The sequence below is a fragment of the Neoarius graeffei genome, chromosome 9, assembly GCF_027579695.1.
Source record: "Neoarius graeffei isolate fNeoGra1 chromosome 9, fNeoGra1.pri, whole genome shotgun sequence".
In the NCBI taxonomy this organism is placed as follows: Eukaryota; Metazoa; Chordata; class Actinopteri; order Siluriformes; family Ariidae; genus Neoarius; species Neoarius graeffei.
In genome coordinates this window covers 71,647,434-71,674,698 of record NC_083577.1, presented here as the reverse complement: position 1 = coordinate 71,674,698, position 27,265 = coordinate 71,647,434, and the positions used below count along the sequence as shown (strand labels likewise).

Sequence of the window (27,265 nt, the reverse complement as noted above, 5' to 3'; positions counted from 1 at the left end):
CATCACCACCGGTAATGCGTCCAACCACTGCAGAGTCATCAGAAAAGTTCTGGAGGTGGCAGGTCTCTGTGCAGTAGTTGAAATCAGTGGTGTAGAGATACATACTTAAAGCTGGATGGACTTTCGATTTCATAAAATTGGTGAAAGTTAGTTCTGAAATTCAGTCATTGTGATGTATGTTTATTTCTGTAATATCTCACAAAATATCAGGCCATTCTGTGGCTGGAAAGTTATTTAATTTGAGGGGATTTCTTAGCAAATAATGTGCATGAAATCGCCCAGTTTGCGCAGTCGAGCAGACAGAGGAAGGGAAGTCCGTGTGCGCATGCGCAGGTTTACCTTGACCATGCACTGACCGTTACATCATTCTGTCGCTAAACGAACAGCTGATCACACCGAGGTGCTTGCTGACCGCCGATATTTATTAGTTTGGTCCTGCGCTTCCTTTCCTTCGTATACAACATAACATCTTTTCTTCTCACTTTCTGTTACTGCAGTCGGTCTTTCATGTTTCATTTGCACACTCACGTCCTCTGTTTTCTCTCCTGTTTCAAATTTGTATCCCACAATGCCTTGAGCGAACGGGGAAAGCCCACCACGACATAGTATCTTGAATTGGTTCATGGTGAAGCAGGAAAAAAATAACAGAATTTAGGGCCATGTGGCCCTAAATTCTTTAATTATTCTATTTTTAAAAAATAAAATAAAATTGGAAGTCTGTGATTCAAATTCAATAGCTCTTGGTCCACTAAACAAAAATAATTAGGTGTCGGGAAAATTCTTTTTATGACCGACACCTGAAAAATTTGAAAGGCAGTCTACCTTTAAGGTTATTTAAGCATGGAATCATTCACAAGAGGTACTAGGACTCCTTTAAGCCTTTACTTCAACACAGAACTTGATTTACAGTTGAACAGAGTCGAGAAGAGTTTTTGATCAACCAACAGTGAAGGAATCCGATTTTTCCCGTCAATTTACAAACCGAACACAGAATGACGCCACGGTTTTCATCATACTGTTAGCAGCTAAACGACCAGAGGTGTTTCTGTTCTAGTGATTGAGAAGACCAGGGGCTGAGTCACGTTTTCCTGGGGCTTGAAGGGAGATTGGCATCGATAGGTTTACGAAGTTATATCTCACTTCACAAGGTAATAATATCACCTACACATATTCAGAGGTTATGAGATCTTTATTAGTGATTTTTGCACTGCTGCTCTTTTTAAATGTGTGTAATTGACTTCCGATTCTGTCTCCTTATTATCATCAGCAACACCCATAATGTCTCAGGAAACTGACGCATGTGTCAACTGACTTAAATAACACTGGTAAAATTAATCATCAGTTTAATAAAAATATAATTTCTCACTCACACCTCTCTCCTTTAGGACCACAAAGACGGATAATCTAAACTACATTATTATATTATAACATTCAAAATCCCAGATGACATCCAAGTCAGTTGTTTTCTGTTAATCTCTTACTTTTTTTTGAGGGTGAAAATACCTGGGGGCTGTAACCTGAGTGATGGGGCCGAACGACGCCACAGTGTTAGCCACGGGGACTCGACACGCCATGCCGCCCGAAACATAGAGCGCTTCAGTTGCTTGCCAGCTGACAGCACTTTCATTTTGATGGTGTTTTTATTTTTATTTTTTATAAACCGACCCCTGTATTACTGACACTGTTCGATGTGCTCGGGGACGGTCGAGGCTCTGAGTGTGCCTCCCCCCTGCCTGTTTCAGCCCTTAAATCATCTTCAGTGCTTGAAGAAGCTCGCCCAGAAAACTTCATCAGCTTAGACTGTGCCATTGTTTGGTTCACGCAGAGATAATTACACCCCCACACTGCGACTGGTCAAAAGCTTGGTGCGCATTTGGTCATTATGTGTAGTCGACTTTTATTGGTCACAAGTACGTGCTCATTGTTTACACTCTGGCTTCCTGCTGTCTCTTCACTGGGGTTGGATTTAAGCAAACGTAGGGATTTGTGGAAGGATTTCTAGAAAAGATCTCATCTCATCTCATTATCTCTAGCCGCTTTATCCTTCTACAGGGTCGCAGGCAAGCTGGAGCCTATCCCAGCTGACTACGGGCGAAAGGCGGGGTGCACCCTGGACAAGTCGCCAGGTCATCACAGGGCTGACACATAGACACAGACAACCATTCACACTCACATTCACACCTATGGTCAATTTAGAGTCACCAGTTAACCTAACCTGCATGTCTTTGGACTGTGGGGGAAACCGGAGCACCCGGAGGAAACCCACGCAGACACGGGGAGAACATGCAAACTCCGCACAGAAAGGCCCTCACCGGCCACGGGGCTCGAACCCAGGACCTTCTTGCTGTGAGGCGACAGCGCTAACCACTACACCACCGTGCCGCCCCTCTAGAAAAGATGATGATGATATATGTTTGTCACTGTGATGACTGATGGTCATTTTCTCTTCGTTACTGATGGATTATGCTCATCAATGATGAGTGTGACGAGCGCCAGCGGGAACCCTGTATGGGTAATTTAGAGCAGCCAGTTGGTCTAATCCGTCTGTCTTTGGACTGTGGAAGGAAACCGGAGCACCCAGAGGGAGAACATGCAAACTCCACACAGAAAGGCCTCTGTCGGCCGAGCTGGGTTCGATTCGAACCCAGAACCTTCCTGCTGTGAGGCGACAGGGCTCAACACTGTGCTGCCCTGACCATTAGATTATCTAATCAAATTTGACCGTATGTTTAATAAACTGTAGCCTGTGTGTTGCTGTTTTTATTTTTAAAATGGCTTTGTCACATGATCATGATTCTTCTATCTTTTTCAGGTGAATCTTCTTGGATGGGAAATTCCTCTTGACCTTTTCTGACCCACCTGACCACACGATTCCCTCCATCTCCATCTCTGCCAACCGTAAGGTCCTCCACGTGATCATCATGACCTCCATGGCCCAGCAGCTACCCTTTAAGCTCGCCCCACTGTCTCAGGTTGGGAGCAGAGATGATTTCTTTAGCTGTGACGAGGAGATCGAGCGACGCTATGAAGTTGTTCCTTCTGTTGTCTGCTCTATGTGCTGCCTCTTCGGTATCATCTATTGCTTCTTTGGTAGGTGGCATGGCATGTTGAGTGAAGATGATGGTTGTGTTATTTACTGACCGTACCAATCAAAAGTTTGGACACCCGTACTCATTCATAGGTTTTTCTGTATTTTGACTATTTTCTATGTTGTGGAACATTGAAGACATCAAAATTATGAGATAACATCTGGAACATGTATGGAACTATGTGGTAAATAAATAAAAATGAAATTTTCATATTTTAGATTCTTCAGAGTAGACCGTTTACCTTGATGTTGCTTTGCACACTATTGGCATTATCTTAACCAGCTTCATGAGGTAGTCACCGGGAACGCTTTTCACTTAACAGGTCTGCCTTGTCAAAAACTAATTAGTGCAATTTCTTGCCTTCTCAAATAGTAAATAATAAAAATACAGTAAATAATAAAAATACAGTAAATAGCCCTATTCCACAACGGTAGTAATTAACAATTATTTGCCGAAAGTGAAGTGAATATCGGTAAATAATAACTGAAATGAAGTCGAATTTATTATTCGCTGAGCCTGAGGTGGATAAGTGTCTTTAGTATAAATACGCAGGTGATTATTTTAAAAAATAAATAAACCTTATTTAAAAAAAAAAAAAAATTCTATCTTCAAAAGTGGCATACAAATGCGGATTTGTGTCACTTATCTACGGTATGCAACTCGCGTAAAATACTTTGCTTTGAAATGGATAAAATAAATCACAATCCCGCCTTACCTTTGAATAGTTTTACACCAACCTTCGTAGCATCTTTTATGCTTTTAGGAACAGCATTTTCTTTCATGATTTGTAATTCTTCCTCTCTTGCGGTGACAAAACGATGGGCCGCCATTTTGCAGAGTTGCTTGAGGTGATTATTGAGAAATAGCCCGAATTTCTCGATAATCACCTCCGTATTTATCCTAATCCATATTATGTCAAGAACCGCTTAACTAAGTAAAGAGAAACGACGGTCCAACATTACTTTAAGACATGAAGTGTCTTTTAATTAATAAAAATAAAGAAGCATTGAAGTAGAAGGTGTGTCCAAACTTTTGACTGGTACTGTATATTGAAAACCACCAAGTTTTATTAATCCATTTACCTTCAGTCGGCTGTGAGAGATGAAGCGATTTTAGTGTGTATAGTATTAAAAACGGACACTGTGTGTGTGGGTGTGCGCGCGCGCACAGAGGAAAATACACACGCGTGCACACACGCAGTGCACTTTGAGCAGTTTGAGTTTAATGGGTGTTGATGTTTTGCTACACTGCACAAAGCTGTTCACTTCAACAACTCCGTTCACTTAATAATCCTTTGAATTTGATAGTTGGAGGATGATGGCTAGCGCTTGTTTCTGTCCATTACATAAACTTTATCACTTTCACTGGACTGTGAAATTTGCCTTCATCATCCTTCATTCCCACTGAGAAAGTGTCAGCGAAGAACGAGCCGAGGTTAGAAGAGAAGACTTCAGCTGGCACCAATAGCAGCTTAAACATTCAGCTTCTACATGAGCACGCGCGCACACACCTTGTGTTTCTCTAAACCACAGTTTCCCAACCTTAGTCCTGCCCTGTGTTCGAAATCGCTCACTCGATAGGGAATTACTATATAGAGGACTATACAGTGAGCTCATTGGTAAAATGAAAAAATGCTCTCGGACACTAGTTTATTGCGCCGGTATTTACGTCATTACTGTCACACAATTAAAACGTGCCAGATCAGTCGGCTGGTGGGTTTTCAAAATGATAAATACAATAAGCCCTCAGTATTTGCGGGGGTTAGGGACCGAACATGGCCGCGAATAAGCCAAAATCGCGAATACTTGCAACCCCCCCCCATAAAACTGCTCACAAATGCTTATTTTGATGTCTAAAACACCCCCTATACCCTAGGCTATGATCCCAAACACTTTAGATACACTTCTGACCAATTTGTAGACAGTTTTCGAAAATATGTATGACAGTATACGACACCCTAGTCCATACATGTCAACCTTTGGTCAATCAAACCTGTATAACCAACCTCCAAAATCCGTATTTCCCTTATAAAATCCGTATAAGATGCAAATTAAAATAATTTACCTAAAATTTGAATGATAATTAACAATGATGTATCCAAGTTACTTTTTATTCAATATTAATAACAATAAACCTTCAGAATGAATACAAAGCTCCAATGTTCGACAAAAACACAAAGTGTCACTCTAATGTTCTGAATTGTACTCCATGACAGCTTTTTTAGCAGTCTGCACCAATACCTCACAAGGCTGCATGTCACAGCAAGTGTCTGTGTTGATCTTGCCGGAGTGCCCATTCAGAATCTTTTCAGTTGCTAGTGAAAGTCGCTCAGGTGGAAATACGCGTTTCAAACAAAATGTTACTTCCTGGTTGGCGGGATTCTCGCAATGTGGTGTGCGCATGATCAAAAGTGGAACGAAGTCTCGCTACCACAAGATAAAGCGCGATTTCATAAGACTCTTTACTGGCTGTTTGTGCTTTCTGTGGTGTACAGTACGTTTGTAAATGTTATGCGCTCTTTTATCATCGTGGGAATTGATTATAGCTCTAAATAAATATTGAAGTTTTTTTTAAAGAATCCGTATAACTTTATTTGTACGCCTGTATACTACGTTTCTTGAATCAAATCCGTATAAAATACGGACATTCCGTATAGGTTGACATGTATGCTAGTCCGTATCGTAGGCTTAACTTTAGGCTAATATAGTATAGAAGTCCTACCTTCTCCTAGCCTGGGCCTGCCCATCCTAAGTGTGACGCAACACGGGGGCCTGTTGCGAACTAGTCTGGCAAGGCAAGCTATCTCCAGCTCTTCCAAGCTCCCGAAAAATCGGGAGCCAATCAACTTTGAGCATCTCCAACGGCCCTGGGTAGAGGCGTGTTCAAGGCAGTGATGTAGTAGAACTGCGACCGGAAGCCATAGATTGTTTACAGAATCTATGCCGGAAGCGCTTCATTCACTAGAAACATTACGAACATGGAGCAGCGGCAAGCCTTTGACACAGCGGTAGATGCTGTATTGAAAGCATTCAACGGGAAGTTCTCATTGAAAACGGAGCAAAGAGCAGCCCTGGAGGTATTTATCTTCTTCCTGTTACTCAAGCAGTTTCCGTCGCGTCACATACGTCAGAGGAAAGAGTGATGTGATTGGTTTAAGCTTCGTCACGGCCTTTTCTGGCTTCGACCAGTAGCAAACTGAGGCATTTCAGGGAGGCGGGTCAACCACGCGCTTTGGGAAACGGTTGGGCTTAATATCTTTGCCAGACCAATGCTCGCAGAGCTTTGAAGTTGCGTTAGCCAGACTAACCTTCTCCTGCAGCGTGATTACCTTCTTCTGGCGCTTAGGTTCCTTGGCAGGAGCCTTAGAAGATGCAGAGCGTTTAGGAGCCATTGTAGGGCGTAAAAATTATTCAAAAATACCAAGAACGCACAACACGTGAACAAGTCTGAACTGTGGGAACCGCGAGACTGTACTGTACAATGCGCTCATTCGTATCAGCCAATGAGCAGCAGCCCGCCATTCAAACTTCAGCCAATAGCAAGCGAACATTCGGCTCCGAGAATGTAGCAGTGCGTAAACGTTCGCAGTGCGTAAACGTTCGATATGTTCGCCGCAAATGACCGCGAATCGCTGAGATTTCCGCGAATGTATAGGAGATATGTTCTATATAAAATCCCGCGAGTATGTGAATTTGCGAATACTGAACCGCGAATAGGCGGGGGTCTACTGTACATGCATGTGTTTTTGTGACAAATCCATATTATACTGAACGTATTTCCTACATGAATCACTACAAAGTACCTGCATCTTTCAGTTTTTTTGAATCAAGGTTGAATACTTTCTTCTTTGCCGCTGCCTTTTATTAAATCAAATTTGAGACTTTGATTTCTTTCAGCGCGACTGCAATGCATGATGGGATATATTGCTTTGGTTAGTGACCATCAGTTGTACACTACTTTTCGTGATGCATTGTGGGATACTTTGAGTGCACTATATAGGGTGTAAATAATCCTCACTAAGGTTTCGGACAGCACTACAAAATGGCGTCCCCACTATATAGTGCCCTATATAGTGAGTAGGGAGCGATTTCAGACACAGGGCTGGAGTAACCCCTGTCCTGCACTTTTTATCGTCTTGATGCTGTTAACCTCCTCAGTAAACTCCATAACTATTTGCTATCATTTTCTTGTTCCAGTTTTTTTTTTTTCCTGTGCTTTACCTTTTTTTTTTTACATTTACAGTAGGATAGTATAAATATTAACCTTTTATTTATTTACTTTTTAAACGTAAAACCTGTTTATGAAATTTCCTGTTGGGAAAGGACAATATAACCAACGTTTGTGATTGATAATGGTATACACATTGAAAATGCAAATTTAAATCCACACATCTATTTAAGTCAAATGCGTCGGTCCACTTCAAACTTAAATTATGTTACACATTTTATCTGAAATCAACTGTGGCAAAATAAATCAAAGAACAAATTTACCAGTTCAGCAGACGAAGGCTTTTTTAAATTATTTGTCTTTTCTTCATATAAGCCTGTGCCTTTTATGCAGTGCAGAAGAACAGACCTCAGGCAATTAAAATTGCTTCACATGCACAGCATTTGCTGCTGAGGCGCTGTGGCTAGAAGTACAAGTGTTTTTATTACCGTGTGTTTGATTTGAAGCTTTGTAGAAGCATTGCGTTCTTTTGCATTCTGTCCGAATTGCATTTTGTAAGACCATGGTGCTGTGTGTGCGGTAGCTTTATAACAAATAGCATGTGAAAATCTTGACTGGGTGACATTTCTATCGGTATCTTATATATACATATATGGGTCTGTCTCAGAAACTGGGTACTGTGGGGGTACCCCACTAAATATACAGAGTCAATAAACTATACGGTTTTGAATGGTGATGTTGGTTTTAATTTGAAATAAAATGATGAAAGAAATAATACAGAGAAAACTAAATCTTTGCGAATATTCAGAATTTGGCAAAAATTCTGCAAATTTGTGGAAAAATGGTGGCTTGATCTGGGACATGATAAATGGTTGACTACATCGCATTCCGTTAAAAAGGTTGTAGTCCACTGAAAAGTCTACAGTTATCACTAATTAGGGCCCGAGCACCGAGGTGCATGGGGCCACATCAGCTTTGCGCACCAGTCGGTGCGAAGCCCTATTGTATTTGGAAGGATTATTATTAATATTATTCCCTTTTTTCCTGCCTCGTTTGGCCTTTTTTGAGCTGGTTCCCATGGTTCAAAACAAACAAAATTTGGTACACACATCAGTCATTGTAACCGCTACTCAGCCACAGAGATTTGGCCCCGGGCGTGGCTCAGGAACTCCATAGTGTCATGGAGTCCCCTGATCGGCATATAGCTTCAGCTACACACACCAAATTCGGTATGTATGTAGGGCTCCCCAAGATGAACAACTTTCGTATATACATTGCATTAGCCACGCCCAACAGGAAGTGAGGTAATTGGGGTTATATGCGTTTGGACACATCAATTTTAATATACTCCTCCTAGACGGTTCATCAGATTCATGTCAAACTTGGTATACATGATGCCAAGATGTTGCTGATGTTAAATTGCGAAGGGATTTTTGATATGTTGTGATTATGTTGAAATGGCAATATTATGAATTTTAATATCTTGCCACATAAACAGGAAATATGTCAAAAAGTTGGGGCGGCACGGTGGTGTATTGGTTAGCGCTGTCGCCTCACAGCAAGAAGGTCCGGGTTCGAGCCCCGTGGCCGGTGAGGGCCTTTCTGTGCGGAGTTTGCATGTTCTTCCCGTGTCCGCGTGGGTTTCCTCCGGGTGCTCCGGTTTCCCCCACAGTCCAAAGACATGCAGGTTAGGTTAACTGGTGACTCTAAATTGACCGTAGGTGTGAATGTGAGTGTGAATGGTTGTCTGTGTCTATGTGTCAGCCCTGTGATGACCTGGCGACTTGTCCAGGGTGTACCCTGCCTTTCGCCTGTAGTCAGCTGGGATAGGCTCCAGCTTTTTTGTTAGGTAAATGCAAAAAAAAAAAAAAGTAAAATTAGAACTTTTTTTTTTTTGACCATAATGTCCCAAATGAGAGACCAGTTTCTGAGACGGACCGTGTGTGTGTGTGTGTGTGTGTGTGTTTGCTTTTCTTTCTGTTCATAAGGAGTATGTTGTAAACCCTCCTTCTCTCCTCTCCTCTCTCAGGCTACCGCTGTTTTAAGGCTGTAATGTTCCTCACCGGCCTGATGTTCGGCTCCATCATTATCTTCATGCTGTGCTACAAGGAGCGAGTGATGGACACGCAGCTGAGTGTGGAGGCCAGCGTGGGCATCGGGCTGGGCATCGGCACGCTGTGTGGCCTGGTCACCATGCTGGTGCGCAGCGTGGGGCTCTTTATGGTGGGCCTGCTGCTAGGTTTGCTGGTGGCCCTGGCCTCCCTGGTGGTGCTGGAGGAGTTCTACCACCCTCGCACGGTGTGGCTGCCGCTGGGTGTGCTGCTGGGTTCAGGCATGCTGTTCGCCGTGCTCACGCTGCAGTGGCAGCGCTGCTTCACCACGCTCTCCACGGCTGTGTTCGGCTCAGCCATCGTCACCGTCACGGTGGATTATTTCGTGGAGCTGTTTGCACTCACACGTTACATCTACGAAAGGGTGAAGGTGGCCCCAGCTCAGCCTGTGTGCTGGTACACATGGGTGGTGATGGGCGTGTGGCCTGTACTCGCCCTGCTGGGCGTGCTCATTCAGTGGAAGGTGACTGCAGATGGATACTCGCACACAGAAGGTAGGGTTCAACACCCATCAGCCTGCACTCATAGGTTTCTCATCTTGGGCCAAAATCAACCCTACACATCTGTTTGGAGAGTTACTGAATAAAGAGAGGAGTGAAATTTTAAAAAAATGGCCTCTTTCCTCTGCCAATAATAGAACTCATAATTGTGAAGAAATGTAGGATGATTCCATGATTGTGGTGCCGTTTGTGTCCCACTGATCTCATTTGCAAATGTGTATGCAAATAAAAGATAAGAAAATGTTTAAGATGATGATGATAAACATTTTAGTCATGGACGTTTCAGTCGTCACACAACCGGTCACCTGAACACATGAAATATCTGGAAGCTCTGATACAAAGAATGTTGAATATATTTCAACAGGAAGTTACATCATCTGAATTTCCTGAAGGTCATGGGAAGGAGAAAAGAAAAATAATTCTTTCAGTAGTATTGTGATATTAACGGACAAGACATTTTGAAATCCAGTACTGTTGCCAAATTCTCAGCTGACAGTAAATCATTTACTTAAAGGAGATACGCAGAGCCTTTATTTTTAAATACATTTCTGAGTGGATAGTATCTCCATCCTTGACTCTTGTATGCTGCGTAAATGGGAATGAAAAAATATATTTTTGAGGGTTAAAATTGACCGCAAAGTTGGCATTGGAGGTGCCCCGCTGAGCCAGCCAGCCCTGAGTGCGTGACGTCACAGCGGGAACCGGTTTTAAGGCCGAGGCCTTTGACAACTATAGACCAAAGTCATATAGATAAAAATTTCTGGTTACAGTAAGAAATACCGTTACCAACTTGCTCAACTGAGACTGATTTGACTTCATTGATTGCGGGTTGACTCTCATTAAAACAGGATAGGTGTAATAACTTATGCAACATACATATACATGCATGCATTTTCACTGATAAAACGTAAAAGGCTAATTAAATAATCAGATGAACTGAGACAATTACATTCTGAAGCATATTAAATAATTTTATACCGGTAACTTAAACACACAATACAAGTTATATGTATTAATCTAAATCCAGGTGAAAATTGTGTTTTGTTTTTTTTTAATCCAAATGAGAGTCGGAGCTTACCCGTCTGTGTTCTCGCTTCTTGAAGGCCGATCTTGTGGCCGATTTGTTTTGAAACAATCTGACTTTCAGTTGTTCGTTCAGTTCTCCGTTCATTCACTTCTTCCACGTAAGGGCGAGATGGCAGCAATATCCAGTTTAGAAATGAGACGGCTGCTCCACTCATTCTCTCCATACTGTGTACTCCGCCATTACTGCTCGGCTCAGGCAATTACTAAAACCCGGGACGGAACAGGATGTCACCGGTTTTAGCAACAACTGCGGGGAGGTCACTACCCGAGCGATATGTCCTGTCCCGTTCTGTCCCGGGTTTAAGCAACAACCCTCGGCTCATGCTCCAGGAGGACTGGTGCAACTGAACTCACTGTAAAAAAAAAAAATAAAATAAATTTTTTCCCTTTAATTGTTGGTACTACACCCTCTTTCAATACGGGCTTATAGCCAACGCTCCTCAACAGATCAGAGGTCTCGTATAAGTCTTCAGTAAAATGTGCAGAGCAGAGGAGAGACCACTTCGTAGGTGCCCAATGTGCCCGTGAACTTCTTGCAAAACGCTTCCAAATCTTTGCAGTTTGAACATTCTTGGGCCATTAATGCAACATAAATCCACCTTCTGTCGTGTTGGCCAAAAACACATCTACGTGGCATGGTGATAAATGAGCTCAAAATGGAGGATCAGAGTTGCAGTCAGCTCTGTGTTTTAGTATAGCAGAAATGGCAATGAGACCGATACACTTCCTGCTTTGACGTTACGGACGTCAAGGTCATTCACTCAGACCGCTACCTATATAAATCACTTTAATCATAAAAATTACTATATTAGATTTATTGTTAACACTTAAAACTATTCCTGTGCCATTCTTGAGGTCTCAAGGCATTTATAAACGAAAGTGAGGCCATGGCTCTGCGTATATCCTTTAAGTAAGTCATTAGGCCTGATGCTGGTTAAAAAGAAGAAGAACCTTTATTGGTCACATGCACACTCAAGCACAGTGAAATTCCTCTCTGCATTTAACCCATCTGAAGCAGTGAACACATGTATACCCAGAGCAGTGGGCAGCTATGCTCCAGCACCCAGGGAGCAGTTAGGGGTTAGATGCCTCACTCAAGGGCACTTCAGCCCAAGGCTGCCCCCATGTTAACCTAACCGCATGTCTTTGGACTGTGGGGGGAAACCGGAGCACCTGGAGGAAACCCACGGGGAGAACATGCAAACTCCACACAGAAAGGCCTCCGTCGGCCACTGGGCTTGAACCCAGAACCTTCTTGCTGTGAGGCGACAGTGCGAGCCACTACACCAAATACACAAAATTAACTGCATTTTGTGTGTATTTGCTAATTCCATGCGAAAAATAATCAAACCCCTGACTCTGAAACCTGGTCCTTATTTAGCATCAAAATGCAGCCACGGTCACCCAAAAAAGCCTGTAAAAATAACACTGTTGCCTGAGATACCTGAATTTATTTTCTTCTAATCGACATTGAAAAATTATTAAATAAATAAATTTTATAATTTTAAGTGTTGATTAGGCCACACCAATTTAATTAGTTGGTTCTCGGATTTTTTCAGGAAAAATATGAAGCGAGCGGGTGAAATAAAAATAAAACTAGAGTCGACAATTCCCCAGGGGAAATTGTGAGAGTGATGCAGTGCGCGTAGCCACGTCTCTAGGTGAAAGCATGCCAGAGCAGCGGATGTCTGAAAATGTGTGTAGTTTTTCAAAAAATCCCATTTTTCCTAGGTATAGCGCCCCCTCGCGGCCAATTTGTTCCAATTTTTTTGTGGGCCTTTCTAGTGGGGTGCGGCATAATGCCACCAAGTTTCGTTAAGATACGCCAAAGGGCGGCCGAGATATGAGCACACTGCCTGTTTCGCGTCTGCGCAGGCAATTTTGATTGGCTGCCACGGCCAAACGCCTATGAAATTCTAAACACCGGTTAAGTTTCTTGTGCAGCCTAGTCCAAAGTTGCTACGTACCAAGTTTGGGAGAAATTGGTCAAAAATTGAGGGAGGGGAAGCATTTTAATTGATTTTCACAAATTCAAAATGGCAGGAAAACTTTCCGGGGTTGAAAATGATGTCATAGGGTGCGCTAGATTCGTCTTGGCCCAAGGATTCCAGGGATACCAAGTTTTTGAAAATCGGACCAACAGTTCAAAAGTTACAAGCAGAAATGTACCTGCGACTTTGAGCTGTTGGTGGCGCTAGAGAGTTTAAGGTGGTGACTTGAAACTTGCTGAGAAGAACCTTGAGGTTGTCAAGAATCAGTCTGCAAAATTTCACAGCTTTTCGCCAGACGGTTCTGGGGCCGCCCAAGCTCTTTAAATAATTCCATAGAAATGAATGGGAAATTTCGAGTCCGATCGAGCCGCACGTTTTGATATATTGCTTGTCTGTGTGCGATGTACGGTTATTGAGTTATTCGACGACAAAATTTGTACGGAAGATGAATAATAATAATAAGAAGAAGAAACACATAGAAGAACAATAGTGATGCTGTGCTTTGCACTGCATCACTAATTAAAAAAATGCTCTGATGGTAAAATTAGCGGTGGAAATAGACCAAACAATACAGGCAAACCAGTAATCAGAATTTCGACACACCTGTCAAAGATTTTACGCTTCTGTTCGCTGAATGTCCTAACAATCACAAACACAGGCTTTGCAGGACTCGCCTCCACAGGCATGTTTCTTCCACAAGTCTTTATCGAAAGTGAAAGGGGCGATTTGATTGGTTTTCAATGTCACGTGACCTTTTCTGTTGGCGGGAGTTTGATTTCGATTTTTTTTTTTTCATTTTGAATTTTCTTCAAGCGGCGATTCCGAGAACCAACTAATTGAATTGGTGTGGCCTTAGAAGAAAATAAATTTAACCATTCAGAAATGCATTATATACAGTACTGTGCAAAAGTCTTAGGCACCCTGGGGTTTTTTGTTTTTCATACAAGCTTTGTTATAGATTTCTGTTTTATGACTTCTACATTATCGAGTCAGTACAAAAACATTTTAGAGTTCCGAACGTTCGTTTTCCAGCACAAAATTAAATGTAACGGGAAATAAAATGTTTGTATCTGAGCAGCATATTACATGAGAAAGCACTTTTCAGATTAAAAAAGAAAACGTAATGAAGGCTGCTGGGTTTTGGTGCAAAATTAAGAAGCAAGTGTGACCGTCAAAGTGTCCAGAAGAACTGTGGCTGGTTCTGTAATGCCCCTTTTCCACCAAAGCAGTTCCAGGGCTGGTTCGGGGCCAGTGCTTAGTTTGGAACCGGGTTTTCTGTTTCCACTGACAAAGAACTGGCTCTGGGGCCAGAAAAACCGGTTCCAGGCTAGCACCAACTCTCTGCTGGGCCAGAGGAAAGAACCGCTTACGTCAGCGGGGGGGCGGAGTTGTCAAGACCAACAACAATAACAAGACTGCGAAAGATCGCCATTTTTAAGCGACGAGAAGCAGCAGCTGTACAAACACGAAGTCATCCATTATTATTATTGTTGTTGTTGCTGCTGCTTCTTCCGTGTTGTTTTTGCTTCGATATTCACGCCAAGGTTTATGCAAACGTAGCGACGTAACTGACGTGGCTTCCCTTAGCACCGCGAGCTATGGGAAAGCAAACTGGTTCTCAGCTGGCTCGCAAGTTGAACAAGTTGTGAACCAGCACCAGCACTGGCCCCGAACCAGCCCTGGAACTGATTTGGTGGAAAAGGGGTACAAGATGCTCAGTTAAACCTACAGCTCATTTCCTTAGAAAACTGCACTCATAATAGTCTCAGGTACGTTTTTTTTTAAAGCAAAGGGTCGTCTCACACCAAATATTGACTGTTTCATTTATTATGGCTTACTGCTTATAGTATTTTTTTTTTTTTATGTTGAAACATTTAATTTCATTATTTTTAAGCCATTTTTTGGTCCACAGCATTTCTTTACATGTGCCGAAGACTTTTGCACAGTACTCATGGGAAGCCATGACCTAATGGTTAGAGAAGCTGCTTTGGGACCAAAGGGTTGCCAGGTTGATTCCCTGGACCAGCAGGAATGGCTGAAGTGCCCTTGAGCAAGGTGTCCAACCCCCAACTGCTCCCCAGGATGTTCTGGGTACAATCCATAGGTATGTTGTATGTCACTGTGGACAAGCGCATCTGCCAAATGCCATTAATGTAATGTAATATATCCATACACACATTTTCAAGAGACAAAGGAAACCACCATCATGGAATATCACTCCACATTTCTCACATGCAGAGGTGATGGATGATAAAGGATTGCTATTTCATTGATGTTGCGTCGTGAGGGTTTTTAAATGTTCTGTAACATGCACTGCATTCCTCTACTGACCAGTGTGGTTCGATGAAGAGCAGAGGACTATGATGATGCTCTATTTCTGACTGTCCTACTTAATTATTCCCTGTGATGCTGGTCCTGTGGAGAAAAAAAAAAACTTGTTCCGTTGCGTCCTGTATCCCGGCTTAGCCAGAGCCACTGTTGAGCTGCATGTGTTGCCTGAGGATTTGTACAGCTGCCAAATCATTGTCCTTTTCCAACTATGTTGGAGTTCTGTCAAGTCAGCTTTTACTGTCCTCCGCCTATAGACTATACACCACAGCTGACTTCTGAAAAAATTGAATTCAAATATGAATGTACTTAAATTAGGATTGAACATATTTGAATGTTAAAGGGGAATTGAAGGCAATTTTTTTTTAATTATCAAAATTCTATTTCTCTCCTATTTTATTAAATATAGGAATGCATTTTTATAGCTATTTTCTCACTGCTATAGCAAGTTATGAGTGTTCGAAATATGCTATGTAATATATCAGTCCGGGCGGCACGGTGGTGTAGTGGTTAGCGCTGTCACCTCACAGCAAGAAGGTCCGGGTTCGAGCCCCGTGGCTGACGAGGGCCTTTCTGTGCGGAGTTTGCATGTTCTCCCCGTGTCTGCGTGGGTTTCCTCCGGGTGCTCCGGTTTCCCCCACAGTCCAAAGACATGCAGGTTAGGTTAACTGGTGACTCTAAATTGACCGTAGGTGTGAATGTGAGTGTGAATGGTTGTCTGTGTCTATGTGTCAGCCCTGTGATGACCTGGCGACTTGTCCAGGGTGTACCCCGCCTTTCGCCTGTAGTCAGCTGGGATAGGCTCCAGCTTGCCTGCGACCCTGTAGAACAGGATAAAGCAGCTAGAGATGATGTATGTCAAAGCAATGGCGGTAAACAAGATTCGTTGAGACCTGTGCGAGACATCGTAGGACGGAAGTAAAACGTACAGCGGAAATCAAAGTGACCAAGATCTGCCGACGTTGTCAAAAGACGCGCGCGCCCTCTTTCGAATGCTGATGTAATCAAGACGGAAGTTTTGTTTGTTTTGATAGCAGTCAGGAAAGTTTGGGGAAAAAAGTAGGCAGTAATCGTCATTTAAACTCGTTTTTGTGCAATATTTCGTTTGGAAAACAGTTTTCAAAATGGCGGCACTGACACCTGGCTGACACTTCACGTTTCGAAGTCTCGCACAAGTCTCGTGAAGATCGCACGCATAAGCGACGCCTGCCGTGGACCAAACGAACTAAATTCAACATGGCTAAAACCCGAATAGGCCGATAAGTATAATACTCTGCAAAAAAAAAATGAATTTGAGGGGAAAATTCCTTAACACTAGTGAAATTATCTTGTTGCATGGACAGATAATTTTACTTGACAAGATATCTTGGAATAAGTTGGTTACAATCTAGAACTAGTTTTAATAATCTCAGAGTTGGTGTCTTGTATTCTTCTAACAGGAAATGCTGGATCGTTTCAACTCTATTCAAGATATTCTAAATTAAGATATCATTTTTGCAGTGTAGAAGAAAACAAGACACCAACTCTGACATTATTAAAACTAGTACTAGATTGTAACCAACTTATTCCAAGATGTCTTGTCAAGTAAAATTATCTGTCCATGCAGCGAGAGAATTTCACTAGTGTTAAGGAATTTTCTCCTCCAGTTCAGTTTTCAGTTTTTTGCAGTGTATTTAATTGCAATTAGTTGCCAATACGAGTCACGATATAAGGTTACTAAAACCGAAAACGTAATTGAATAACACGTTAAGAAATAAAGCAAGTTTAAAAATGACTTCAGTTCTCCTTTAAGGAGCCTCTAAGTTTTTACCACAACGGACAGAATAAACATTAGCATGCGTTCAGCAGGTCATGTCGTATTGAACAAACCATGCAAGGAGGAGACATTATTTAGTATTTATTAGCACACACACACTGATTTATCATTGCTGATATTAATCAAGATTGGACGTTTCGAAGAATCCAGGCTCTCTTGTCAGCCTGGTGAACTTTCTAGGTGAAAGTTTCCTCCAGGTTTTTCCCTAATTTGGTCTTGACCAATTCCCCACCCACTAATCAGCTTTCCCCGATCATACCACAGCTACCAGGGAGGGCGAAGGCTAACATGCTTTCTCCGAGACACATGAAGCCAGCCAATGGGAGGAAAGCTCTATCTGCCCTCTTCTGCATGCATGAGCCTCATTACTGGCCAATGACGCTGTGATCGATAGGGGAGAGAGGGTATACCACCCCTCCCATCAAGAGAGCATGGCTAATTTTACTCTTTTGGTGTTGTACGTAAGGCAACTAAAAATGAACAGTGAAATCTCTGAAATTCATTCTGATATTATTACCTCACCCGGGATGGAGTCCACCAGGGGGCGAGGTATTGTTTTCAGTGGGATTTGTTTGTTTGTTCGTTAACGATATTACGAGAAAACGGCTGGAGCAATCTTCATGAAACTTTCAGGATCGATGGACATTGGTCTCAAATAGAACCTCCAACATTTTGGGGGGTCATCCGGTCAAGGTTTTTGTGGCTGCTGCTTCATATAGAGGCAGTACCCATTATGTCATTGTGCTGTAAGAATGTAAGAGTTTAACAATCGCGCAATAAGGTGCGTTCTGATTGGCTGAGAGCAGTACGGTGTGAGAGCAGTACAGTGCATTCTGATTGGCTGAGAGCAGTACGGTGTGAGAGCAGTACAGTGCGTTCTGATTGGCTGAGAGCAGTACGGTGTGAGAGCAGTACAGTGTGTTCTGATTGGCTGAGAGCAGTACGGTGTGAGAGCAGTACAGTGCGTTCTGATTGGCTGAGAGCAGTACGGTGTGAGAGCAGTACAGTGCGTTCTGATTGGCTGAGAGCAGTACGGTGTGAGAGCAGTACAGCGTATTCTGATTGGCTGAGAGCAGTACGGTGTGAGAGCAGTACAGTGCGTTCTGATTGGCTGAGAGCAGTACGGTGTGAGAGCAGTACAGCGTATTCTGATTGGCTGAGAGCAGTACGGTGTGAGAGCAGTACAGTGCGCTCTGTTTGGCTGAGAGCAGTACGGTGTGAGAGCAGTACAGTGCGCTCTGATTGGCTGAGAGCAGTACGGTGTGAGAGCAGTACAGTGCGCTCTGATTGGCTGAGAGCAGTACGGTCTGAGAGCAGTACAGTGCGTTCTGATTGGCTGAGAGCAGTACGGTCTGAGAGCAGTACAGCGCGTTCTGATTGGCTGAGAGCAGTACGGTCTGAGAGCAGTACAGCGCGTTCTGATTGGCTGAGAGCAGTACGGTGTGAGAGCAGTACAGTGCGCTCTGATTGGCTGAGAGCAGTACGGTGTGAGAGCAGTACAGTGCGTTCTGATTGGCTGAGAGCAGTACGGTCTGAGAGCAGTACAGCGTATTCTGATTGGCTGAGAGCAGTACGGTGTGAGAGCAGTACAGTGCGCTCTGTTTGGCTGAGAGCAGTACGGTGTGAGAGCAGTACAATGCGCTCTGATTGGCTGAGAGCAGTATGGTGTGAGAGCAGTACAGCGTATTCTGATTGGCTGAGAGCAGTACGGTGTGAGAGCAGTACAGTGCGTTCTGATTGGCTGAGAGCAGTACGGTGTGAGAGCAGTACAGCGTATTCTGATTGGATGAGAGTAGTACGGTGTGAGAGCAGTACAGTGCGTTCTGATTGGCTGAGAGCAGTACGGTCTGAGAGCAGTACAGCGCGTTCTGATTGGCTGAGAGCAGTACGGTGTGAGAGCAGTACAGTGCGCTCTGATTGGCTGAGAGCAGTACGGTGTGAGAGCAGTACAGTGCGTTCTGATTGGCTGAGAGCAGTACGGTGTGAGAGCAGTACAGCGTATTCTGATTGGCTGAGAGCAGTACGGTGTGAGAGCAGTACAGTGCGCTCTGTTTGGCTGAGAGCAGTACGGTGTGAGAGCAGTACAGTGCGCTCTGATTGGCTGAGAGCAGTACGGTGTGAGAGCAGTACAGTGCGCTCTGATTGGCTGAGAGCAGTACGGTGTGAGAGCAGTACAGCGCGTTCTGATTGGCTGAGAGCAGTACGGTCTGAGAGCAGTACAGCGCGTTCTGATTGGCTGAGAGCAGTACGGTCTGAGAGCAGTACAGCGCGTTCTGATTGGCTGAGAGCAGTACGGTCTGAGAGCAGTACAGCGCGTTCTGATTGGCTGAGAGCAGTACGGTCTGAGAGCAGTACAGCGCGTTCTGATTGGCTGAGAGCAGTACGGTGTGAGAGCAGTACAGTGCGCTCTGATTGGCTGAGAGCAGTACGGTGTGAGAGCAGTACAGTGCGCTCTGATTGGCTGAGAGCAGTACGGTGTGAGAGCAGTACAGTGCGTTCTGATTGGCTGAGAGCAGTACGGTCTGAGAGCAGTACAGTGCGTTCTGATTGGCTGAGAGCAGTACGGTGTGAGAGCAGTACAGTGCGCTCTGATTGGCTGAGAGCAGTACGGTGTGAGAGCAGTACAGTGCGTTCTGATTGGCTGAGAGCAGTACGGTGTGAGAGCAGTACAGTGTGTTCTGATTGGCTGAGAGCAGTACGGTCTGAGAGCAGTACAGCGCGTTCTGATTGGCTGAGAGCAGTACGGTCTGAGAGCAGTACAGCGCGTTCTGATTGGCTGAGAGCAGTACGGTCTGAGAGCAGTACAGCGCGTTCTGATTGGCTGAGAGCAGTACGGTCTGAGAGCAGTACAGCGCGTTCTGATTGGCTGAGAGCAGTACGGTCTGAGAGCAGTACAGCGCGTTCTGATTGGCTGAGAGCAGTACGGTCTGAGAGCAGTACAGTGCGTTCTGATTGGCTGAGAGCAGTACGGTGTGAGAGCAGTACAGTGCGCTCTGATTGGCTGAGAGCAGTACGGTGTGAGAGCAGTACAGTGCGCTCTGATTGGCTGAGAGCAGTACGGTGCGTTCTGATTGGCTGAGAGCAGTATGGTGCGTTCTGATTGGCTGAGAGCAGTACGGTGCGTTCTGATTGGCTGAGAGCAGCAGAGAATCAGAATCATGTTTATTGGCCAAGTATGTTCACACACAAGGTCAAAATCGAGGTGAAAGTCACCAAAAAGGTCAAAATCGTTTTTTCGCGATATCTTCTTTCATATTCATCATAAGTGCTACCGGGCGAGGTTTGTTTGCCTGGCAACACTTGTTTGTTCTTGTTTTTTTTTTTTTTACCTATACTATGTACTATATGGAAAGCCATTGGAGCTGCAGGATGTTGGTACCTGCAAATAAACTATATTTTCCACCAGTATGTGTGTTGGCAGTGCTTACTGATAGAGGTTCCCAAGAAAATCACTACAGCAACAAACAAGAGTGTTAGTGGTAGGAGGATTGTGACGTGAAGCGTGTGGTACAGTGCGAGGCTTTTGTTTAGTAGGTGGATTGTGTGATCCGGGACTGTTGCACGATCACCGTGATCAAGAATAAGAGCTTAATGTGCTGCGGCTGAGCAAACTAACAGGTCTTCGTCTTACAGCGAGTATTAAGTTAAGGTGTCTGCAGCACTACTTTGTGAGAAAGCAAGCTTGTTAAAATAACACACAAACTGACAAACGACCTCAGAATTATAGTGTGTGTGTGAGGGGAGGACGCTTCAGTGGTGCTGGGACGTTGCCATAGTGACAAGCTGGGACCCCTGCGTACAGGGGGAGGAATGAGGGGCATTGATCAAGAAGGGGAGAATATGAGCATGGGGTAGGAGGGGTGCTGCGTGTGTGTTGGGAAGAGGGAGCTCATTATGTGAATTCTCTGACAGATGGGGCCCGTATCTGTCGAGGCACAACAGAGTGAGTGAAAGGACAAAAATAATCTCGCTGCCTCTATTAGTGACGAGGAACAGAATGTGAATGCTGATTTAAGCGTGTGGAGAGGCAGAAAGTGTCAAAACACTCAGCGGTTTGTTTGGCATCGCAGTGGGGGAGGGATCCGACTCGTACGTGCAGCTTAGTGTCTTTAATTTTCAACAAAACTGAAATGAGTGAATGTGTGATATGAACTGGTGTGGAAAACGAGCAAGCTGGTCTTCTGAGTCAGTTTGCCTGTCCTGTTCTTTGTCACTGTTTTCTCTCTCTCTCTCTCTCTCTGCACTCCCCATTTCGCCGACTAGCACTCTGTCTTTCCAAACAGCCCTCTTTTTCTATAAGAACAAATCACTTTCCTCTTACTCACTTTAAATCTTCTTCTATCGCTTCCTCTCCCTCCCTCCCTATACTTCCTCCCTCTTGTCCACAAAGTGTTCATCAGTCATCAGCAGAGGCGGCTGCAGCTGATGAAGATTCGCCAGAAAGAAGAGAGAAGGGAGAGCAGGAAAAAGAAGAAGAAACGACAACAGAAACCTCAACAGCAGCAGCAGCAGCAACAACAGCAGCATCAGAAGCAGAAGTACCACCATCCTCCCCAGTCTCACCCTCACACCACCAACCCCCCTGCAAAAGCCCAGCATCAAGAACCCACGTACCGCAGGAAACCCAACCCCACACGACGCTATGATGGAGACGTACTCTCGCCGGTAAACACTCAACACAACCTTCATTCTGTTTCATCCTTTTTTAAATTCTATTTATCCTTATTCTTTTATAGCCATATGTCCTGCCATCCACCACATAATTATTTCAGTCCTTCATCATAAATTAGATACTTTGGCTTAACTTAAGCCTAAGCGATGTGACCTTATGATTATGATATATTGCGATTTATTCTATCCACATGCACTGGATATGAGCAATTGCGCACTCTGATTGGCTGCTCTACTACGAGGATATCAGCTGAATATACTGTGAGTAGAGGAAAAACAAAATGGTGGAGTGTGTTAGTGAACCAACTGAGGATGAAATAAAAACTCTACTCGAAAACAAAACACCAAAAAATACAAATAAAAGCAACAAAATATGCAATGAAAGTATTTGACGGTAAGAACGTATCTTTTTTTTTTCAAGAATTATTATTATTATTATTATTATTATTATTATTATAGCATTTTTCACAAATTGCAACGGTCATTTCTCCAGTTTGTTAAGCAGAAATGATTTTGTCTGACATTTTGTATAAAGGTTTTATTTATTGAATTTGCAAAAAAAAAATGCTCTGTTTCTCAAAATCCAGTGAATGTGGATAGACTAAAAGTTATTCCACTCAATCTCATCATACATGGATTATAGAGCGTTTGCACATGTCACACGTCCCATGACCCTCTCTGATGTAGCTGTGTCCACCATCTTTGTGGAATTCTGTAACACATGCGTAGCAACAAGTACCTTAAACGGGAACTTAAGGCAAATTTTTTATTATCAAAATTCCATTTATCTCATTTTATTAAATATAGGAATGCATTTTTGATAACTATTTTGGGCGGCACGGTGGTGTAGTGGTTAGCGCTGTCGCCTCACAGGAAGAAGGTCCTGGGTTCGAGCCCCGGGGCCGGCGAGGGCCTTTCTGTGTGGAGTTTGCATGTTCTCCCCGTGTCCGCGTGGGTTTCCTCCGGGTGCTCCGGTTTCCCCCACAGTCCAAAGACATGCAGGTTAGGTTAACTGGTGACTCTAAATTGACCGTAGGTGTGAATGTGAGTGTGAATGGTTGTCTGTGTCTATGTGTCAGCCCTGTGATGACCTGGCGACTTGTCCAGGGTGTACCCCGCCTTTCGCCCGTAGTCAGCTGGGATAGGCTCCAGCTTGCCTGCGACCCTGTAGAAGGATAAAGCGGCTAGAGATAATGAGATGAGATGAGATAACTATTTTGTCACTGCTATAGCAAGTTATGAGTGTTTGAAATATGCTCTGTAATACATCAGTCCATATGTCAAAGCAACGGCCGTAAAGAGATTCGTTGAGACCTGTGCGAGACATCGTAGGACGGAAGTAAAACGTACAGCGGAAATCAAAGTGACCGACATCTGCCAACGTTGTCAAAAGACGCGCGCGCCCTCTTTCGAATGCTGATGTAATCAAGCTGGAAGTTTTCCCTGTGTCCGAAATCGCTCCCTACTCACTATATAGGGCACTATATAGTGGGGACGCCATTTTGTAGTGCTGTCCGAAACCTTAGTGAGGATTATTTACACCCTATATAGTGCACTCAAAGTATCCCACAATGCATCACGAAAAGTAGTGTACAACGATGGTCACTAACCAAAGCAATATATCCCATCATGCATTGCAGTTGCGCTGAAAGAAATCAAATTAAAGTCTCAAATTTGATTTAATAAAAGGCAGCAGCAAAGAAGAAAGTATTCAACCTTGATTTAAAAAACTGAAAGATGCAGGTACTTTGTATTGATTGATTCATGTGGGAAATGCACTCGGTAGAATATGGATTTATCACAAAAATACATGCATGTATTTATTATTTTGAAAACCCACCAGCCGACTGATCTGGCACGTTTTAATTGTGCGACAGTAATGACGTAAATACCAGCGCGACGGACTCGTGTCTGAAAGCGTTTTTTTTTTCATTTAACCAATGGTTTGAAGTCATATGGAATAATCTCCATCACTGACGAAGCTGGCAAATCTCAAAATTAATCTAAATTGGAATGATTTGGCGATCTGGCCGCTGTGTGAACAGTTTTCAACATGGCGGCGCTGACACTTCACGTTTGAAGTCTCATGAAAATCGCGCAGATAAGCGACACCTGCCGTGGACCAATCGAACTACATTCAACGTGGCTAAAAACCAAAAAGGCCGATAAGTGTACTATAATATGCCAATACGAGTCACGATATAAGGTTAATAAAACTGAAAACGTAATTGAATAACACGTTAATTAAGAAATAAAGCAAGTTTAAAAATGACTTCAGTTCCCCTTTAATACAAAATGCCGCAAATTTGTGCAGTTATCGGCTGCTCAAACAATTCTGCTAAGGCTGGAGTCAGAGTGTTTAGTTTACCCGCTGTTAAAATGCGAGAAAGACCCCAAATGGAAGATCTAACCCATAGATGACCGAGACAGTGGCTTGCAAATCTGAACATAAGAGACCAGCTACGAATATGTACGATTATGTACAGATCAGGGTAAGTTTTTATATTTCTACTGTTTATGTGAACCATAGACAAAATATATATATATAAGATGTGATATACATGTAAGTGCTACTCCAATTTGTATTGCAGGTACAAATGCATAGCCCAAAGCCTCAGTAAAATGTACACTACCGTTCAAAAGTTTGGGGTCACTTTGAAATGTCCTTATTTTTGAAAGAAAAGCACTGTTCTTTTCAATGAAGATCACTTTAAACTAATCAGAAATTCACTCTATCCATTGCTAATGTGGTAAATGACTATTCTAGCTGCAAATGTCTGGTTTTTGGTGCAATATCTCCATAGGTGTATAGAGGCCCATTTCCAGCAACTATCACTCCAGTGTTCTAATGGTACAATGTGTTTGCTCATTGCCTCAGAAGGCTAATGGATGATTAGAAAACCCTTGTACAGTCATGTTAGCACGTGGGGAAGTCATGGCCTAATGGTTAGAGAAACAGCTTTGGGACCAAAAGGTTGCTGGTTCGATTCCCCAGACTAGCAGGATTGACTTAAGTGCCCTTGAGCAAGGCACCTAACCCCCAACCGCTCCGGCAAGTGGTGGCGTACCTTGTGTCTGATTAGCCAAAGAAAAACTGATGATGTGATCATCAGTTCAGGCATTGAACCCGACCAACTGATGTTAGCACAGCTGAAAACAGTTGAGCTCTTTAGAGAAGCTATAAAACTGACCTTCCTTTGAGCAGATTGAGTTTCTGGAGCATCACATTTGTGGGGTCGATTAAATGCTCAAAATGGCCAGAAAAATGTCTTGACTATATTTTCTCTTCATTTTACAACTTATGGTGGTAAATAAAAGTGTGACTTTTCATGGAAAAGAACAAAATTGTCTGGGCGACCCCAAACTTTTGAACGGTAGTGTAGATAGTTGAGCTCGGGAAAATGTTGCCTTAGAAGACATCAATAATTAGGTTGTTTTTTTTTTTTGGGGGGGGGGGTTGTGTTTTGTGTAACATTTGCCCACATCAGGAACCTACTAGATCCTTACAGTAAACTTGCACTAAACTTTTGTATGCTTTCATCTGCTTCCCAGTGACGAAGCTAGTAGTTAACACCAGGTAATTCACAACGTCTGTGTATTTCACACTTGGCCACATCCGTACATCGTCTTCATACTCTACAACGCTGCTGGATGGATCCACCCCTGAACATTCTTTTATCTTTTCCCTGTACCTGATCTTGTCACTGTTACTCAGTTTGAGATACATTTGCGAAAACTTACAGTTCGCCAATGTACTCTCCTCGGCCGCCATGGATGCTATCAGAGATGGACAGTAACGAAGTACATTTACTTGAGTACTGTACTTTTTGAGTATCTGTACTTTTTACTTGAGTATTTTTTTTAAACTTCTGACTTTAACTTCACTCCATTTGAAAAACAAATATTGTACTCTTCACTCCACTACATTTCTATCAAGGTCCTCGTTACTCATTACTATGAAGCAGCTTTGAAAGTGGATGTTTTATTCTTTTCTTTTCTAAAACGTGATTGGCTTTTTCGCAGGTGACACTGAGACAGCCTATCAGTAATCACTAGGGTCGCGTCATGTACACAGACTGGATAAAATCAAGTTCAATGATTTCTCAGCAGCATTATTTAACACGATCAGTTGATGGCAGAATGGAAGGAGCCGGTTCTTCTGGGGAATGCATGCACTCATGGCCATAGCTAGAACCCATGTTTCAGTTTTCTGAAAGGAATAAAGATTTGTTTCATTTTAAATGTTTGCTTTGTTTGCGAAAAACGAACCACATCACAGCCTACAAAAACTCACCGTCCAACCTGCGGAAGCATATTGAGGGATATAAACGTTTTATTCCAAGAGAAAGCTTGCAATGAAGTTGTCTGTGCTTTTAGAGCTAGCAAACATATTGCAAACGTAGCTATGCAGTCTGGTTAGTCAAATGACTTTCTATGGATTTGCCCGCCAAGTTGCCGTAGCCTTGTCCACGGCTAACGATAACACCTAGCTAGTTAACTTGGACACTATTAGTTCGCATGTAAAAATGGAGTTACGCTAACATGAATAACATTAACTTATCTGAAGTCCTTTCAGAAATGTGTTTTAGCATAATCTTGCCAAATAAACAGAATGTCGAAATCTTTCTTTTCTAGTAGCGTTAGCTACCAAATGATTTCGAGTTTGAAAAGAGTTTGCTAGCGTCAGATGGAGTTTCACTGACTAGCTAGCTTAACGTTAAACCACCATGATGGCACAGCATGCGCTCATTTTGTGAATTCACATTTCTGTCCTTGGTAACGGCACTAGGTTTTGTAAGCGTTGTGGCAATAAGACAATGATGCGTTGACAGAAAATGTACTTTTAATACTTAAGTACTTGCTTTTAAAAATACTTCAGTACTTTAACTTAAGTAAAAATTTGACTGGACAACTTTCACTTGTATCGGAGTAACATTTGACCAGTGGGATCTGTACTTTGACTTAAGTAATGAAGTCGGGTACTTTGTCCACCTCTGGATGCTATCCCGCAAAGACGCCGGACACAACAAAATCAGAGAGCATCATGGGAGGTTCATGACGTAAGTACAAACGGTCTATAGCCAACTTGGTGGCTATCAGCTCATTTCGTGGAATAACTTTAACTTAAATACTGACATCATGATTTTACTTTTTGATAAAACACTGGCAGTGCAGTTTCTAACTATAACAAGCAACTAAATGTGTACTAATCATTTCATTTTCCCATTACGATGCATTATCATGTCTTATAAAATCGTCTTCATGTGTTGCGATACATTACATTTCCAACCATAGTTCCACTTGTAGTCCTTCCCACGTCATAAATTACGTCTTTCTGTCTCATCCCTTCTAGAGCTATATTCAGCATTTCCGGGACAGACACGTGGACAGACGAGGCTACTCTCACGGCAGATTGATCAGCAGCTCTCATACAGTGGATATAGACTATGACTGCGGCTCTCAGGTCCCCCTGACCGCCCATACAGGACCTGCAGTGAGAGTGTGA

At 43.2% G+C, this 27,265-nt stretch overlaps 1 protein-coding gene across 1 annotated transcript; it reads left to right on the top strand.

The window, feature by feature from the left end:
* Positions 1-2,921: 2,921 nt before the first annotated feature.
* Positions 2,922-27,265, top strand: tmem198a (transmembrane protein 198a). The gene is made up of 4 exons (XM_060928842.1): positions 2,922-3,090; positions 9,286-9,861; positions 21,479-21,753; positions 27,113-27,265. The coding sequence occupies exons 1-4, from the start codon at positions 2,922-2,924 to the stop codon at positions 27,263-27,265; spliced, it is 1,173 nt and encodes a 390-aa protein (XP_060784825.1).